Here is a 19303-nt window from a genome sequence, read left to right on the forward strand (position 1 = left end):
AACTTGCCCGCAGTGCGCTGATGACAGACCCCCACACTATATGGTGTCGCCTTTGATGGTGCTGCACTTTTTTCAGGTTGGCGATTTGTGAACGAAGGATTAATTGTATCTGGTTCAAAGTCACCTCAAAACCTCGTGCAGTGATGAAGGATTTTTTTTCTCCTCCGCGGAGGAGGCAGGTGTGGTGCCAGCGGTGGGGGAGGAGACCCACAGCAGAGCGAGTCGGTCTGGTGGCGGACTGTTCTAGACTTGACGGGTTAAATCCAGCGCCATTCAACAACCCCCCCCAAACCTCAGCCCTCCGATTAAAAATAGGCCAAAACGCTTCCTTCCACTCGAGCACTTAACTTCTAAAGCAGAGGCTGCGGGCAGGAGGGTGTCATTGTTTTTCCAAAGGAACAACTATCGCTTCAGGCTTTATTAAGAAGTTGTAAGGAAGTGCTATTTGAGGAAAGCAGGAAGCCAGTGAGGGGAGAGCTGCTGGGCGTCTCTGCGGCAGCGCTGGAAGCCCAAATGGCGCACAGTGTCGTCGGGCGGCGGGCTGCGCGCCCCTCCCGGACCTGACAGACCTGCTCCGCTCGCGAGCTCTCAAACCGCCACGACCCTGCAGACGCCCCAGCTGCCGCCGAGCACTGCAGGCACAGGCCAGCTGCCTCCAGTACCAAAGAAAAACAAAGCAGCATTTTTCACTTCCACCACCCCCCCTCCATGACAAAGGCCTGATCCCACGACTCTCTTTGACCTCTGACTGAAAGTGACTTTTGCACACAACTGTCCTACCTATGAACTGTTCAACTGAATACAATACTGCCGACTGAGTTTCTAACATGACAGAAAACGGAAATCAATCCTATAATGTTTTTTTTTGGTTAAAACATACTGATGAGGTGTGGAAACCAGGTTTTGTAAACCTCAAATGATACATATGTGAAGTAAAGTGCACTTTGCACACATAAGTCATAAGGTCTTCGTTTTTCAATGGGCAAAAGCTAATTACTACATAAAAAAAACCTGAAAGACTGAAGTAACCATTTGATTGAATAATAAGCTAACCAGGAAACACAGTTGTTAAACTATCTGGCTCATCAAATTACACTCACACCACACAGCCAACGATAACTGGGGGGTTTTCCTCAGACGTTCAGCCTCTTGCCTTGCTTCTTGATTATCAAAAATTATCGGTCATCCTCTTAAACAAGAGTTGAGGTTTTAGACCAGCTTTTTATCTGCCATTCTCAGTGACGGTTAAATATTAAAGTTTATGAAGAGCAGGTCCATCCATTCGGCTCATTAAACAAGACCTCATCCCGAAACTCCCAAGGTTACTCACTGGTAAACCAGACAGACATTCAGAGGAAACATTTAGAGAAACAATTTGTTATTGGAGAAGAAACAAACCCAACCTGAACTCCAAACCTGTTGTTACGGGTCAGTGACGAGGCATTTGAAGAATGCGCCAGGTAAGCAGAGATCATATCTTTAAAACCACACCACACATCTGACCCTTCACCCTCCAATCCTCTTAACGTGCCACCTGCCGTTCAGTGTCTGAAATCCCATCCTTGACTAACACCATTCTCTTTTAATTACCCGCGGCATTTAATTCCATTATGATCCTTAATCCGGCATCTACACGGCAAGGCAGAGGGAGCACGTGAATGAAAAGATGAGAAAAGGCTGCTTGTTCTTACCCAGACCCGAAGTATAAATTGCTTTCACCGATTTCTTCATCTTGTACAAGACACTCCGGTCGACATCGAGAGCCTGCAAGAGAAATCACAAAGGGCTTCATTGAAACAAACCTCTCTTTTACTTTCTTCGCCCCACTTCCTGTTACCAGTGCGTCCAACCAGACAGCAAGCATCAAGAGATAGAGCAACCATACAGCAGGATCTCATTCCACACAACGAAAACAGACAGAAGTCGATCCCATGGGAATGATCTAAAGGTTTTAGCCTCTCAAATATATCTCAGCTTGCGGATGGGACTCGAAATCTAGGAAAAGAAGAGACTTTATTGATTAAAAGGCCTTTGATTCATCTCATCCTCTTTCCCAAGTGTCATTCATACCATATGGAAATTGTTGCGTATAACGTGTGCAAGGTCCCCCTCTTGCAGTCTCCATTTTAAAACAACCACAACCCAGCTGTGTGTGTTATCATCTCTGGCCTCTTTCGGGACATGCTGGTATTCTAAATTCTGGGAAGAGATCTGCCTGCTATAGGAAAAGAAGAAAATGAAGATGACGAGAGATTAAATACTGAAAAGCAAGTAATGCTGTGATGACCCTTCATACTATTACAACAGGATCCTTGACATGAACAAGCGGTCTGGCCTAATGATTGGTTTTCTTTGTTGCGTATGTGGAGGGCAGTTGCCCTCAGCTTGTCCCCTGTGGCACTGGTGTTATCGGAATTGATAGAGATAGCAGGATAAGATACCGCCGGGGCCTTAACCGATACTAAGCTGTGATCTGATCAGGTAAGCGGCCAGCAACAGAGTGAAGCCATCACATGTCCAAACACCTCGAGAGCGGAGTTTTCTGGATCAGGCCAGCCGTGTGATCAAGCTCACGTGACCACAAACTGCCAGAGCACGCAGGAAGGAGAGAAGCGAAGAAGACACAAGTCATAGATTCCTGGCACCACAGAACCATAAAGACTTGTCTTCACTGACAACAGCCAGGTACTGAGCACTGAAGGCGAAGGAGCTATATTTTTTCCATCGTTGAATAGCTGAAGATAATCTGATCAGATGCGTTGCCCCCAGATGAGTGAGGGGACATTAAAAATGTACTCTTTCAATTTAGGGAAAGGTGATGTGCTTTAATATTTGTGGAAACTTTTCTTTAACCCTGATAAGACTGCTGCCATTAAATACCTTTTCACCTTTTTGCAGTATGTTTTCTTCAGCTTTCATCGTTAAATGTGCGGGATGAAATAAATACATTGCCTTGTACAAACAACGACTCTTATCACTTACTATCCTGACACTTAATGTGTTGACAACACATTACAGAGTTTTCTTCTATATTATATAGAAATCAGATGTATTGCAGAGCAGTTCAAGAAACGGAGGTCTGTGCGCTCCACGCTCTTGTAGATACTCTCCTAAGGAAGTACAGAAACGTCTCTTTTATCGCATCACATCTTCCTGTGCACCTCTCCTCAGATCAAGACAGAGGGCTTTATCACCGCTTGGTTTACATACGGCCCCGCAGCTCTTTCAACTGAAGCGATCAACTCTTGTTTGCAACAGCAGATTGTATTTCTGACACATTCATTTTCCCTTAAAGCAATTTTTGCTGATCTGGTTCCAGTCGTCACTCAGTGCCGGCTCTCCCAGCTGAGGGCAGGAATGATGGTCTTCACACCCAGGGAGCACCAGCTCCATACTCCACAGCTCCACTGTCAGAGCTCCAGCTCCGCAGCTCCACTGTCAGAGCTCCAGCTCCGCAGCTCTACTGTCAGAGCTCCAGCTCCACAGCTCTACTGTCAGAGCTCCAGCTCCGCGCTCCACAGCTCTACTGTCAGAGCTCCAGCTCCGCGCTCCACAGCTCTACTGTCAGAGCTCCAGCTCCACAGCTCCACAGCTCTACTGTCAGAGCTCCAGCTCCACAGCTCCATAGCTACACCGTCACAAGCTCCAGCTCAGCCTGCTCTGACGGGCTGTAACCTCCGCCAGTGCACAGATGATTCATCATTGAAGGAACTTCTAACATTATTGAGCCCAGCCCTCATTCTGTAGGCAGGAACGCAGCAGCAGGTTAAAAGATGCGAACAACAGTGAAAAACAAAAAATGCTTAGTTGAGCACTCTTGAATGTTTTAATAAAAGTGCAGTATCGGTAACCGGCCACCTCCGAGAGGGCTCTCACGTCACACACAGAACTCCATACTTGTCCCAGGCGTGGGCTGCTGGGGTCGACTGGGGAAACCAAGCCGTATTTTTGACTGCATTTGAATCAGATCAGGGAAAGTACATTTCCAAATCCACTTTAGGGCTTGCTACCAAAATATTTGAATACTTCTGCTCCATCCTAATACACCTTAAATCCCACCGGCACCGTCAGGGCAGAGAGAGTCCTGCGGGCTTCACAGGTGTCATAGCGCCCCCATAATATAAAAACTGAAAACCCTGGAGCATTCTGGGAGCAAAACTGTGCAGTCCCCAATCAAATGAACACATCAGTGGACAAAAATGGAAATTTCTGAACAATATGGCACTTTTTTTTTTAATAAACTGACTCACTTTCAGACCAGGACGGATCACCCCTGAACTTCAGTGGAGTGGAAGAGGTTGTGGGATATGGTCCTACCATGTTCATGGTAGAAATCGTGATGGTGGGGGGAGTGCGGTATTTTCTAAGACTAGTATTATAATTTTGGTGCTTTATGAAAAACGAAATCTTAATTGAAACATTTCGACATTTTTTTCCCCCCAGCAGGGAAAGGTTAATTGAACTTTGCTAGAATCACTGGTCAGTCGTGCGATCTTAATGAGGGGGTGCAGTGCCGTCTTCATTTTCCCAATCCCGTTTGTATCGACTTCAGCGGGGCGCTGCCGTCATCCATAATGAAACGGATAAGGCAAAACAACTCCATTTCAATTCGATTAAAGCAATAATGATGTTCTGCAATGTCGTGGTAATTTTCATGGTTCACCCCCAACACAAGCAGGGGAAAAAAAAACCTAGACGTGAGTCACGGTTGTTAGCTAGCAATAGCACCGTGGCAAAAGCATAACCCATTTCAGCAAAAAGACTGCAAAGCTTTGCCAGTATTTGTCCCCAATGTGTTTCTGAAGCTTTATGGCATCCCTTTTGCAAGAACACCTACTTCCTTTGTTTAAAGATGCACTGCACCACACACGCAATACTAACTTGACCGTCAGTAGCCCTACTGGCGTTCTTGCCCCCTGGCTCCATGAATCCGAACAGTAAAATGCTCCATGTAGACAATGCCCAAGCAGGCTGGGATCACATGAAGTCAGGGAAAAAGCACGCTGGCTCCAAGAAGCGTGGAAGAGGGCTGTGGACTTGCCGATGTCTAGCTGCGGGTTCAAATCCCATAAGGGATACAGCTCTCATACCCTTGAGCGAGCTCTATCATGACCACGATCCAAGTCATTTTTAATAAAAGTACCAGTCAAATAAATGAACAGTAACCTATTTTTAGCTGCAGTCAGAGCAGCCCACAATGGTGATCTCTGCTTCTGTCAGAGGCCATTTAACACAAGTAGAAGTAGGAATATTCTTGTTTGGAATTGGAGGACATGGGAAAACAACTTGCTTTTCCAAGTATAACAACCGAGAATCTCAGGATGTGTCACAGGGCACCTATACAGTAAGGCTCCCTGCACAGAGCATATACAGTACTGTACAAGGGAAAGGAGACTATACTGGGATCAGTTCTATAATCCTGATTTTAATTCAGTATCAACAATATGTTTCTATGAAACAATTTCAGATAAATCAATAAGAGACAAAGGAAGAATATGCTCACACAGGCCCTTCTGAGACTTCAGCATTACACATTACAACCCTGGATACTGGAAGGAGAATAAAAACAACAAAACTCAAATTCCCCTTTGGTTGTCCTTGGGTAATTCTCCCCGGCAGCTATGTACAGACCTCAAAGAACCATCGAAATAAAGCTCTTGATGAAATTGTCATTTATTCGTTCAAACAGTTAATCCCATTCATATCTACTCATCGTAACTCGGCAAAATAACGGACACAGAGAACACCTGGCAGATCCTGTATCGGTATGTACAGCTCTCCCGGCCCTGCTCCGAGTCACACGTGACATTAATCACTCCGTAAAATCCACGACACAGGTACCCCGAAAAAAGTGCTGCGCCCATTTTATTCACCCAAGACTGCAATATTCACACTCGAGGGACAAGTAAAGGTTAATTCCACGCTAAAAAAAAAAAGAAAGCCGACACAGCTTCTCGAATACATTCATGCTTGGAACAACTGGAAGAGCGACACTGTTCTCCAGCAAAAAAAACAAAAACTGTTTCAGTTTTACACTAAAACACCACTTTTCCCAAAAACAAAAACCAGGTTTGAGAAACGGCATGAAAACATGTCAATTACACAATCCGGAGAATTTCTTGCTCTCTTTGGAGCAGTCACAGGTCAGTTTCTCAGGCTATTTTTATAACAGAAGTGCTGGATCGTACTAGAATAGCATTTCTTAATGAAACAGGCCTGCTTTAACACTTAACCGCCTACTGCTCCCAGTGTTGACGGAGTATGCGAATTCAGACAAACTCAAATTACTCGCTGTACTGGTGAACACGGCCGCTTGCGAGGCGAGATATTACAGTTCATGAAAACAGAAGTCGTTCGTACCGCCAACGCGAGCTGTGCTCTCTGAAGGCCCCAGTAACCATAGGAACAAACGTGCACCTGCGTCAACACCCAGCCTCCCTCCAGAAAGTACTTCATAGCAGCAAGGACCTTCGGAGATGAATAGGTTTAACCTGCAACGCGTCGGCAAGGGCTTCTTCAAGGAAAATCATTGTACAGGTGGAAGGAAACGGCACTCTCTTTCTTTACAGGAATCCATGATTTCTGCCTTCCAGTTGTGTTCTGCTTGATGGACAGCATCTTCACTCAGTTTTGCACAGGCGTTGCCATTTCTCTTTTCCCTGCTGTATTTGAATAACTTCTGTTTTTGTATTTACTTTATGAAATATTGCATTCCGAAGGTTTCCCTGGATAAGGGCATCTGCCGAGCAAGCACATATTATATAAATATATTTAAAAAATCCTATGCATGAGTGCTTTTACCTGTCTCTTGTTATCCTACTGATTAGCTTAAATTTGACACCTGAACCAGGCCTCTGCTATGTTCTGCTCCAGAGATATAACAATGTTTAAGGGGGGAAAATTCCAGGCTGAAATTGGCTCTGGGGGCCAAAATCAACAAGTACATACAGTGCCTTGCGAAAGTATTCGGCCCCCTTGAACTTTTCAACCTTTTGCCACATTTCAGGCTTCAAACATAAAGATATAAATTTTTTATTTTATGTGAAGAATCACCAACAAGTGGGACACAATTGTGAAGTGGAACGAAATCTATTGGATTTTTGAAACTTTTTTAACTAATAAAAAAATGAAAAGTGGGGCGTGCAAAATTATTCGGCCCCTTTACTTTCAGTGCAGCAAACTCACTCCAGAAGTTCAGCGAGGATCTCTGAATGATCCAATGTTGTCCTAAATGACTGATGGTGATAAATAGAATCCACCTGTGTGTAATCAAGTCTCTGTATAAATGCACCTGCTCTGTGATAGTCTTAAGGTTCTGTTGAAAGCGCAGAGAGCATCATGAAGACCAAGGAACACACCAGGCAGGTCCGTAATACTGTTGTGGAGAAGTTTAAAGCCGGATTTGGATACAAAAAGATTTCCCAAGCTTCAAACATCCCAAGGAGCACTGTGCAAGCGATCATCTTGAAATGGAAGGAGTATCAGACCACTGCAAATCTACCAAGACCTGGCCGTCCCTCTAAACTTTCAGCTCAGACAAGGAGAAGACTGATCAGAGATGCAGCCAAGAGGCCCATGATCACTCTGGATGAACTGCAGAGAACTACAGCTGAGGTGGGAGAGTCTGTCCATAGGACAACAATCAGTCTTACACTGCACAAATCTGGCCTTTATGGAAGAGTGGCAAGAAGAAAGCCATTTCTCAAAGATATCCATAAAAAGTCTCGTCTAAAGTTTGCCACAAGCCACCTGGGAGACACCCCAAACATGTGGAAGAAGGTGCTCTGGTCAGATGAAACCAAAATCGAACTTTTTGGCCACAATGCAAAACGATATGTTTGGCGTAAAAGCAACACAGCTCATCACCCTCAACACACCATCCCCACTGTCAAACATGGTGGTGGCAGCATCATGGTTTGGGCCTGCTTTTCTTCAGCAGGGACAGGGAAGATGATTAAAATTGAGGGGAAGATGGATGCAGCCAAATACAGGACCATTCTGGATGAAAACCTGTTGGAGTCTGCAAAAGACCTGAAACTGGGACAGAGATTTATCTTCCAACAAGACAATGATCCCAAACATACAGCAAAATCTACAAAGGAATGGTTCACAAATAAACGTATCCAGGTGTTTGAATGGCCAAGTCAAAGTCCAGACCTGAATCCAATCGAGAATCTGTGGAAAGAGCTGAAAACTGCTGTTCACAAACGCTCTCCATCCAACCTCACTGAGCTCGAGCTGTTTTGCAAGGAAGAATGGGCAAGAATTTCAGTCTCTCGATGTGCAAAACTGATAGAGACATACCCCAAGCGACTTGCAGCTGTAATCGCAGCAAAAGGTGGCTCTACAAAGTATTAACGCAAGGGGGCCGAATAATTTTGCACGCCCCACTTTTCATGTTTTTATTAGTTAAAAAAGTTTCAAAAATCCAATAGATTTCGTTCCACTTCACAATTGTGTCCCACTTGTTGGTGATTCTTCACATAAAATAAAAAATTTATATCTTTATGTTTGAAGCCTGAAATGTGGCAAAAGGTTGAAAAGTTCAAGGGGGCCGAATACTTTCGCAAGGCACTGTAGATCAAGCCTTTCCCGGATCCTTCTGGAGAAATCAGACACTGGTTTTGCTTTCCTTTTGCTTAATATGCATTTCGTTTCTGATTTCAAAGGCACTCTGCTGTTCCAAAAAACTGAGATGACACAACATGGAAACACACCGAAAACCAGAACAGGCGGGACTTCTTTATGCCAAGTGTTGTGGGAGTACGGAACAAGCTACCCAGTCCTGCTGTTGAATGGTAGTCCAAGTCAAAATGCATAGTGCAGAGGTGCATTGAGTACTGAGTGAGTACCGAGGCACTGCAGTTGGCTGTTAAGGATGCACACCGCAGCAGGGTAGAAGCTGTTCTTAAGTCTAGTGGTCCGTGCTTTAATGGGGTCTTACCGCTTGCCAGACTGCAGGGGGAAAACAGTTTCTTCCCGGAATGGTTGGGATCCTGTCCCTACTTATTTAAAATACGTTTCTGCAATCCCTCAAAGTTACAAATAAAACGCCAGCGGCGCCAGTGTTCAACAAACGGTTGTCGGCCCAGGCCAGACCTCGCATGTCAGGAGCAGGTTTCACTACAGAGGGCACATGAACAGGCAGAATGACTAGCTCCACATCTTGAAGTGAGCTGGTACACCTTTGAAGTATCCTTGAAGTTATAATCTAATGCAGCTGACAAAAAAAAAAGTCTACCAACTGATTAAGGCCTACAGATATTACCCGGTTTTCCTACTGAGCTACCCAGTGTGAAGATGACGGGATCTTAATTACCAGTCTTAATACTGTTTATTACTTCAGACTGGAGCACCCAAAGGGCCTTGGTTACCAAGGAAGAGCTGACAAGGCCATCCCTCTCGGGCCGAGACCTGACTCTGAACACGCAGTTAAACGCACAGCCCCCTCCTGACGAGTTCTTGATTCTGCGGGCAGGCTCTCCATACTGCTACACAGCAACACAACCTGGTACGTCCTTACTTTGCACAAATCCGGGAAAGCTACCTTCATCTGGTAAGCAGATACGTACAGATACGCTAATAATTTATACTTGTAGATTCCTCCAGTGTCCCAGAACTGCAGTATCTTGATACTGATAATTTGATAGGACTGGACAAGACTCTGAAAAGGAGCGGCGGGTTTTACCAAGGCTAAGGTTTGCAGTACGTCTCCTTCTGTACTCACGGCTTCCGACGATAAAACTCTGCCATCGTACAACACTACGCCCCAGAGACATGGAGTTCATGTCCCCTACACTCCACCCAGCGGCAAGAGGGAGGTACAATCCAACCCCAAGCCTGTGTATCAAACCCACCTGATCATTTTTCACATCCTGCAACCCGATGTAGAAGGACACACACACTTCCACTGCACCTCCCTCACACACCGGGCCAGCACAGCTCCAAAAAATACCTTCGAACTTAACAGACTTGACGTGTAAAAAAAAAAAAATTAACAAAAAAAAGTAATTTTCTCATACCTTTTTAACCTCTTTTTTTTAACTGCAAATTCTTTCAAATAAAAACGTTAAAAAAAAAGATCTTCACATTAATTTCAATTAGTTAATTTTATCCACAGAAGATTATATGCAACCATCTGGGCAAGAACTCATGTGGGCAGATGACAAACCTCTGGCAATAGCTGTCAGTAAGCTGGCTAGCTTTCCACAACAGCAAGAAGAGCTAATCCCAGAGCACTACACAGCATAACGGCCCATCACACTACAGCACTTTTGTTTTTTTTAACAAAGTTGTAGGTCAGCAGGGTAGCATAGAGATCAGTGCTGCTCCCTCACAGCTTTTAGTTACAGCACAGGATCCCACCTGGTGCACCTTCCGTGCGGAGCCTGCATGTTCTCTCTGGTCTCGGAAGGATTTCCATCATCCTACGTACTGCAATTTAACCAGGACACTGGGGTTAACATTCCTCCTCTATCCAAAAGGATGGCATCTCCTACACATGTTTACGAATACATCAGATGTAGAAGAACGGGGGAAAAATGAAGACTGACGTTTAAAGTAAAAAAAAATCCCCGTCTTAAAAATTTTACATCTGGAGTGTCTTAACCAATACAGGTTAGTTAATTCACAGAGCTGTTTTCTCCCCATGGTGTACAAAACAGGAAGCATTTTACAGCACACCTGATGAGAGCAGTTCTCAATGAGCAATTCTCATAGCAACAGGACCCAGGGGTCACAAACACGCCATACACATCTCGACTCAGTGAGTGCTGTATCCGTATCCATGCCATCAGACTGGATGATCTTAATCGATCTTGCCCTACAGTTTCGAGTTGAGCACTGCAAATGGTTTCAATGAGATGCGTCTGACAACTTCCTGAACGTATTACTGCCGACAGTCCTCTCCTGATATGCACCACTAACTACTTTAGGAACTTTAAATCTCTTTAACAGTAGAAATCTAAATTGATCTCAAGATCCATTCCTTTCGTCCAAGGACACCGTATCCCATGCGGAGAGGGAATGGAGCTTTTACAGCTCCATTACAGAGAATACAATTCCGAGTTCAATTAAAGCCCCCTGAACTATTCATCAAGCTTCTCTCACTCCTCACAGCTCCAACCAGATAAGTGCATTTTAAAAACGACTCAAACAGGTGTCCCGGAGAGGCCTTTCCACTTATCATCTCTCCTGAGACCGCCAAGCAAGTCCCTACTGCAACACGAGGCACATGCGATGTCTGAGGAAAGGCAGGATACCCCAGACAGAAAACTGGACCCAAGTGGTACCGGGCACCCTCTAGCGCAGCCATGTTAAATGACCTGGTTTTATAGCAAGCAAGAGTCTGTTTACTGGCTTAGATGAGGAAAAATACTACCACAAAGCAGGCAACCCCTTTGATAGGCGTTTCTTTTAAACAAACATCATCCAACCAACAGTAAAATCCAACTTGAAGGTTTCCTTTCCTCCTGATGACAAAAGTTCGAACAGCCCGATATCTCAGGAAGGAGAATCTTCTCCGGTCAGGAATGCCACCCACGGACCGGACTTTTCAATGCTCACTCCTACACACGTCTGCAGGAGCGTCAGGCTCCTGCTCGGATTCATTCAGCTGCCCAGCTGTTGTTTAGATGACTTTTTCCCCCCCACATTCAAGCCTCCTGAGGTACTGTACCACTCTTCTGAGACTTTTAATGTAATTGAATAACATTAAATGTGACTCCAAAGATCCGTCCTTGTAAATCAGATTTCTCCATCAACAGCTTCAGTACTGAAGACACATGGCCTTTTCTTTCTCACACTAGCAACTGTACAGAAGCAGTCACAGTTTTATGGGTCACTTGAGAGCAATAGATATGTTTATTAGTAAAGGACTCGTGATTGTTACACAGCCGAGTTTCGTTTTTACTTTTTCAGCTGGGAATTATCCTTTGTTACATTCCAGTTCACACCCCGAGGTAGCTCCGCACTCTTAACCTAGGAGTTATTTTAACAAATAATAGCAGTAACAGATACAGAGAGCACATATTGTATATTTTGATTTTCAAAAGCCTCCTCTTCCCAATACAATACTGGAGTCTCTATTTGCAGGCTGTAGGCAGATAGGAAGATACGCAGATTTGGTTTGAGAACTGATTCATGAAAAGAAAACAACAGCGATAAGATCTGAAAGCTCACATCGGGGTGATGTAATTAGAGGAGTACCTCAGGGATCTACATTTGGTCCACAGCTTTTTGTTTCATACTAATGCATTACGTTCTGGTACAGTTAGCCATCTGCTCAGGTTTGTAGATTATACTAAAAAAGGACTCTTGCAGAGTCAATCCAACTGGATTCTCACAAGCTACAGAAGCGTGGACCCGAGGAGGAGGAGGATGAGGAGGAAGAAAGGGCAGCACAGTGGCACAGCGGTTGGCTTTGCTGGATTCAGTTCTGGTTCCGGGGTGCTGTTTGTGTGGGGTGTGTATTTTTTACTATGTAGTAATAAATAACAATAATAGATTGCTTGTTCAGAAAGTCCGATAAAAAGCAAAATACCAAAAAAACATCTGTTCTGATATCAGACCATAGTGAACCCTTGATGTCAATGAGCTTCATCAGCTGAAACATTGCACGGTTTTTCTTCACTTCTCAGCACGGAGCTATCCTCTGCTTTTTCCTGTATCCTGTACAGTAGTGTGCGAGGAAGCTTCGCAAGTTAGAGATCAACTCTTACTACCTTTCCTTCTCCTTCTTACTGCATCCCCTCTCTTCTCCTGACACGTTCAGGTCCTGTGGGACAATTTTGCCAGAGCGGAGGAATGCAACAAGTCCTGCTTTTGCAGTGAAAAACAAAGACCCTGCCCATCCTCAGGCAGGATTAGCTTCATTAAAATAATAGTGGCTTTAAACCCCTTACCGCTGGGCTGTACACACACTGGTGATTCCACGAAGTGTGAAGGCAGTGTGGGTGCCTACTGAAATATTTAGACCGACCAAAATCCTCAATCTTTCACATGGCAGCAGGCAGACAGCTGCAAAAACCGACACAGCACTTAACGTCCGCTCTCTGACCTCCTACTCTGTGCCGACTGGGCTGATTGGGCACTTTAAGCACTTGTGCCGAATTTTGAAAAACACATTAAAGTAATGAGGTAAAGAGCAAACTGACCAGGAGATTCCCCAGTCATGACCTCACCACAGTGCTCCCATTGTTCCCCTCTCCTGGCAGAGGCCAGATTTAATCCCGAACAAGACGCAATTCTCCGGGCTCAACGGGGGAGGAGATCTTCATTAGTTCTCGGAAATGGTTAAATCTATCGTTTTCCCCAACTCTAGTAGGAGAGAAAATTCTACAACTCCACTACCGTTTCAAGGGCACAAAAAACAGCCAAACCTTTCACGCAAGCTCAAGAGGAAAAGCGAGGACCAGGCTTTTTGTAGGAATCGGCCATCTCATGAAACAGCTTGCGCGTCGCGTGACAACATTACAGTGACAATTCTCTGCGGGGGAGGAATGTTTTGACACCTGCTACTCATCCCCAAGCTGGTTTTCATTATTATTAGTCGAGCGGACTCCCTGATCCAGGGTGACTTTGAACGTTATGTTCAGGTACAAAGGGAAACAACAGATGAAAGAGGATGCACCCAAACACTCGAATAGAAAGTGCCACGCACATGTGCCCCACGAACTGGGCATGGAGGACAGGGAAGGGATGAGATCATAAACTCATCAAAGATCAATAACATCTCCCTTAAATAAGGGAGGAAAGTCAGTGGCCGAGATGCATTGAGGGCCTTTTTTTGTTGGCCCGGTTCCCAAAGGTTTTTCCGGCCGACTGCTCGCTGGGACCCTGCCTCATTGTTCTCGCTGCGGAACAATTTGATGACAGCATGTCTAGGAGCTCCCAGTGGAAAAACAAAGCAGCTGTGATCTAGCGCGGTTCTGTGGACTCAGCGCCCCTGGCTGCACAGAGACCGCCCCGCCGCCACGCTCTTTGAACTGCCGACCGCGACACGGTCAGCGCGCGCACTTCTGACTCATCGGGATTCCTGCAGGACTTAGGGAAAGGAAGAAAATATCCGCACAGGAACATTACTCCTACAGGGAAAATTGGGAAAAAAAAACAATCCAGAGATAGAACTATCTTGATTTAATCCTTCCTGTTAGTTCTGGTCATCTCATTCATACTTCTGTCAGAAACAGCAGGTCACACCTTCTAAAACCACATTCTGTCTGTATTCAGAGAGCTCAGGGTCTGGCACTGCAGTGTGCGTCAGCTCACACACAGCTCGCTTTCCTCACGAGAGTCCTCCTCGTGAAGAAGGAGCAGGGACCACGTGGAGACAAAGCAACCCACACTTCTTCCTCCTTCTACGGACTGCATCATCCATGGCGCGTCTGGAGATCGAAATTCAGTGTACGGTTGACTGTCCCATTGAACACTATTTGTTATTATGAAGAGATGTGCCAAAAAGCCTAGCCTACCTCCACTCAGTTATATTAATTGTAAAGGATAACCGTCAGTAATGCCGTCAAGTACTCTTGATAAGATCCTTTTGATATCTTGCTTGTGCCACCATACTACAATATATCCATCAACTAATGATAACGTTCTGTTTTTTCACTTGATGGCTCAAGACTTCCAAAAAGCTGAATGTCATCAGGAAGAGCAAGTCAGAATAGTGAACATTACTTGATATGCTACAGATTCGCTATTTAGTATGCTGTATGTTTTTTTTTACTTATTCTAGACTTAGTAAATATATATTCACAACTTTATTTGACGGCAGGCTGTTTCCCTCTGTTTAAACAGGGACGGGCTGAACTTCAAACCAGATAACCGATCAGCTGAGCCAAGCTGTCAGGTATGAAAAAACAGCTCAAGTCTAAGCTCAGAAATGGACAGCAGCCAGAAATGTCAAATTCAGTTCAGCTATGAAATAACACATGCTCCCCTGCCAAAGAAACTCCACGGCCACCTCTGAAAGCGGAGACAGCAGTTTATTCACAAAAACAAAAAGCAACTGCGGAGGGAAAAAAAAACATAACTTTTGCTTATGTCGTGCTTTTTCCCCCCCACAAAGCTCTGCACTTTTCAAAACTTAATATCGCTGTGCCAGGGAACTGAGGAAGAATGATGATGGATGAAACGGATACTGTGGTCAGCAGCTATTTTTAGGACTTTAAAAGGATTGGGTCATACTGGTAGGTAAAAAGATTAGCTTCAATTAAACACCAAGTTATTAAACCTCGGGATGATTAACTTGCATTCATTTAAATTAAACCCAGCACTCACAAACCTCTTTTATAATACAGGAAGCATGAACCTGCACCTTTGAATATGAGTACTTTAAGGCCCTATTATTCCTACGATTATAATTTGTATAATTTGCTCCCATCGAATCAACTCATCATGTTCTTCCAGGGCAAACTGATCTAAGATAATGAAAATATTCCCTTATAGCTTCTCAAAATTAGAGTGTGAAAAGAAAACAAAGCAATGTACCTTCGCCAAAGGTACAGTATTTATTCACAATACTTCAGCAAATCCAGTGGTGCGTTGTGCTCGTTCGCACAAGAAATCATGTTTGTTTGTGTGCATTTTTCTTTCGCGCTCAAATAAGGAAAGGAAAAGGGTCTCGCTTTTACATCCCCGCAAACACGTAACGGCATTTCAAATCTGATGACGGAAGAGAACAGATCGGCTAAGCGGCTCCATTAATCTGATGTTTGTCGTTTGAAATAAAGCGTTAGTCCTGCTCACTCGCACCATCTGACTGGGCCTGCTCCGTCAGTGAAACTGGCACAGGGCCGGCCCTCACAGGCCAAACCACTGAGCTCGTCTCTCTCCCACACATTCGCGTTGCCACTAACATGAAAGAACCTCCCCTTGACACAACACAGGGCTAAAGCCGACAACGCTCACACTCTTCCTTTACTGAAGGAAAACGCCTTCAGGTTAATAAAAAAAAACAAGTAGTTTCCCTTTGCGAGTACTGCCTTACTAGCAACTCTTAACACCCTTTTTTTAGGGGGTTATTACCAAACTTCATTACAACAGCATTCTCTCAACGGGCACATTTCTTTATATTTTTTGCTTGTAGGGTCTTTGTAAAAACATTTGCATCTATCAAATATCTGCGCGCACACAACCCCAGATGCGCAGTTTTGCCCACCAGGCACAATTAACGAAGCAACAATGTTTTGGCCGCTGCTCATGCAGGAAATTAGATGTGATTAAACAAAGACGAAAGGACTGCACAGCCCCTAAATGAAAATATGTCCGCGAACTGGTAAGAGTACAGCACTCTTTATTGCCCGTGTATAATTCACTGAAAGGAATATGCCTCAGCAAAACCTACTAACACATCTATCAGCTGCAAAATATCAACCGACTCAAGTTTGTGCCCTGCTAACACTTCTTAACAAAAACAGTACAAAGGTCAAGGATAGGCTGTGCATTTCCTAGTCACTGTACCGTAAACACAGGGCTACTTTGTTTCTGTTGTGGGTTTACTTATTGGCATATAAACATACAACATAACAGTCTCAAACACTGCTTGTATACAGCAGTGTCAACAGCTGTATAACGGTCAAATTCAATACAGAGGCACCAGTTGCACCTGGCGAACTCTCCTGTACGGAGCCATGGAAACAGAACTGCGATGGACGTTTTGTCGCACGCACATAAAAAAATGTTAAACAGCAGTAAAATATGGATAGAGAGAGCTGGAATATGGGTCAAATGCAGCCGCTTCATGGTTTTTTCTGAAAATGCAGCAGGTTTCAGAGGGAGGTACTTTCACAATGCCCGCAATGTACAGATTACCCTGGCAAGCCCTTCAAAACTGTCCACCCACTAGCAACTTGCCTCGATAGTTTTATATGTGAAACGCAACAAAGCTATTCGCACAAGCTACTTGTGACTTATACATTTATTTGTAGCTGTTGTATCCTCTTCCACAGAGAGCGGCGTCAGTAAAAAAAAAAATCTGAAAACAGACCCGTAAACAGCAGCTCTGGAACTCAACTCCATCTAAAAAATGTTACACCCAAGTGCATGAGCTACTGCGACTGGAGTCAGTTCTCCCAGTGACCTCTGTGGAAAGCATACTTTGGTGTCTTACCATAGAAATGGTCATTACCGACCGTACTTCCTTCAGATAACGCCTTTAAAGGAGAAGAAAGGAAAAAGGGTTCGCCATCAAGAACAAGAATTAAGCGCAAAAGAGAACTTTTTGCCTCAATATCTGGCATCATTACTTAATTAGCTAATTGTATTTGAACTGGTCTTAAGAGCTTATGTCCTCCTCATTAGTTAACCTACTGTAAAACTTGAATTCATTTAATTGCCTTTCCAGCCTTTTAATTCCCCGCGAGCCCGGAGCCTTTCCCTGGCCAAGCCCAGGCCGAGCCCAGATGTCCTGGAATATCGCGATCACGCGGTACCCGCAGACCAAACGGTGAGCACCTAAACCTCCGCATCTCTCTTCTCTCTCGGGGCCGGCACTTGTCAAAGGGGGCTCTTTCTCCCGCGTGGAGCCGCGCGTGAGTGTGCAGTAGTCTTACAGCCGGACACTGTCGGAGCCAAAGCTGAAGTGTGCACAGGAGACACCTCTGGTTGAAGTGAAGGGCAGCTTGAAGGCCTGAAACCGGACGGCCAGGCCTTTCCAAGCAGGGGCTGCTCTGCTGCGACTCATTTCGCGCCCGCCGCCCTGTGACCCCAGGGTGCCGACCCACCCTGCCCTCTGACCCCGCAGGACGGGCGGCGGATTGGCGCAGTCCTCACCAGGAGCAAGGAGAGCGAGCTGTCCGATGATGGGAGGACCGCGTTTATTTGCCTTCTGTCGCGTAGAAAAAAATATCCAGCCTTCTGTTAAAGAAGCCAAATATCTCGCCGCCTTCTGCAGGCGCAGACCAGAATTCTCCTCTTTGCTCCAGTCCGGCGTCACTTGCAGGTAAGACAACGGGGGGAAAGCATACGAGGCTCACACTACAGAACTGAAAATCAGACTTTGAAACATCAGAAGCCCTTGAAAACAACAACTATTACTCGGCCTGGTATTGGCTGTGGGCTGTTTGGGTATTATGGTGTAGTGCAGTGTATTATCCATGTTGTTGGTGCTAAATCAACCCAGCCATCTGCCACTGAGCACAGGAAACCATTTCTATACCACTCACAGCACCTCATAGCTACTTAACTCATGTACTGTACAGTGCCCTCCCAAAAGGACTGGGACTGTCAGCTTTCGTCCTCCGATGAAGAAAATGCTTCCATTTGCTTGTTGTGTGGAACCTCACTATGGCACCAGAATGACAGTGGTCTGTTCTAAACAGACATGCTGAAGAAAACAAATACTGAAGTCAGACCGCCCAAGGGCAGGACAGGCCAGAAGGCAAACGAGTTGGGTGAGCTTAGCAGGTCAGACTTCATGTAGTCACCGCCTCCGAGGAACTGATTTTAACAGAATGAAATTTACTTTAACCGAGTTCCAGTACTTAAAGTCTCCCAGAAACCACTGAGCTGACCACAAAGAATGATTCTAAAAGGATCAAATGTGCTCATGGAATTACCTATAAATAAAACATTTTATTGTACGTACTGTACTATATTCCAGGTCCAGAACTGAACCCAGGGCTGCAAAGCAGCAACGAAGTCTTATAATTTAAAAAAGGGTTTAATTAGGTGCAACGGACACGTCATTGTTCTAAACTCAAGGGCCTAAAAATAATTGAGAGAGATCGTTTACTGCACCCAAACGGATGAAAATCCCAACTCTTCATGGTCGGCGGCCGACGGCTCCGGCCACGCAGAGAGCCCCCTCCCTCAAGACCGCTGTCAGTTATCTCCAGAAAAACAACGCCACCGTCTTTCCCCAGGAGCCCGCCTGCTACAGAGGAAGTATGAATTATTCACCAGCGCCGCCGTCCCAGCGCTGCGCCACAGACATCAGCTCTCCTCGCTTCGCCTTCCTACTCAGATCACTCTTCTTTTTTTTTTTTGTTTTCGCCAAGCCTTTAATAATTCAATTAGCTGACTGAATTGGCCAAGATGATCATATGCTTATCATATAATTGTATAATGTTAGCATGCCCAGAGGGGTTGGGCAGCCAGTTGACCATGGACCCCTGGAGGTTTTTTTTCTCCTTACTTAGGAGTTTTTGGCTCCTCTCCTCCTTTGTCTTCTGGTCTCTTCTGTTCTGTATTCACAAGACGTAGGGTCACTTGCTTTGTTAAGCGCCTTGGGGCAACCTTGTCGTGAAAGGCGCCATACAAAAAGAAACTGAGCTGAATATCAGGCCTCAAGGAACGGGGC

General features: G+C 45.1%; 1 protein-coding gene across 2 annotated transcripts in view; it reads right to left on the bottom strand.

The window, feature by feature from the left end:
- The window catches only part of asap2a (ArfGAP with SH3 domain, ankyrin repeat and PH domain 2a), a 102292-nt gene that overhangs the window by 59285 nt on the left and 23704 nt on the right, over positions 1 to 19303 (bottom strand). For both annotated transcript variants that reach the window (XM_069197243.1, XM_069197242.1), the window contains exon 2: positions 1692 to 1764. In XM_069197243.1, the coding sequence (XP_069053344.1) occupies positions 1692 to 1764 (73 nt within the window). The remainder of the gene's footprint in view (positions 1 to 1691; positions 1765 to 19303) is intronic.

Source organism: Lepisosteus oculatus, chromosome 2 (genome assembly GCF_040954835.1).
Source record: "Lepisosteus oculatus isolate fLepOcu1 chromosome 2, fLepOcu1.hap2, whole genome shotgun sequence".
NCBI lineage: Eukaryota > Metazoa > Chordata > Actinopteri > Semionotiformes > Lepisosteidae > Lepisosteus > Lepisosteus oculatus.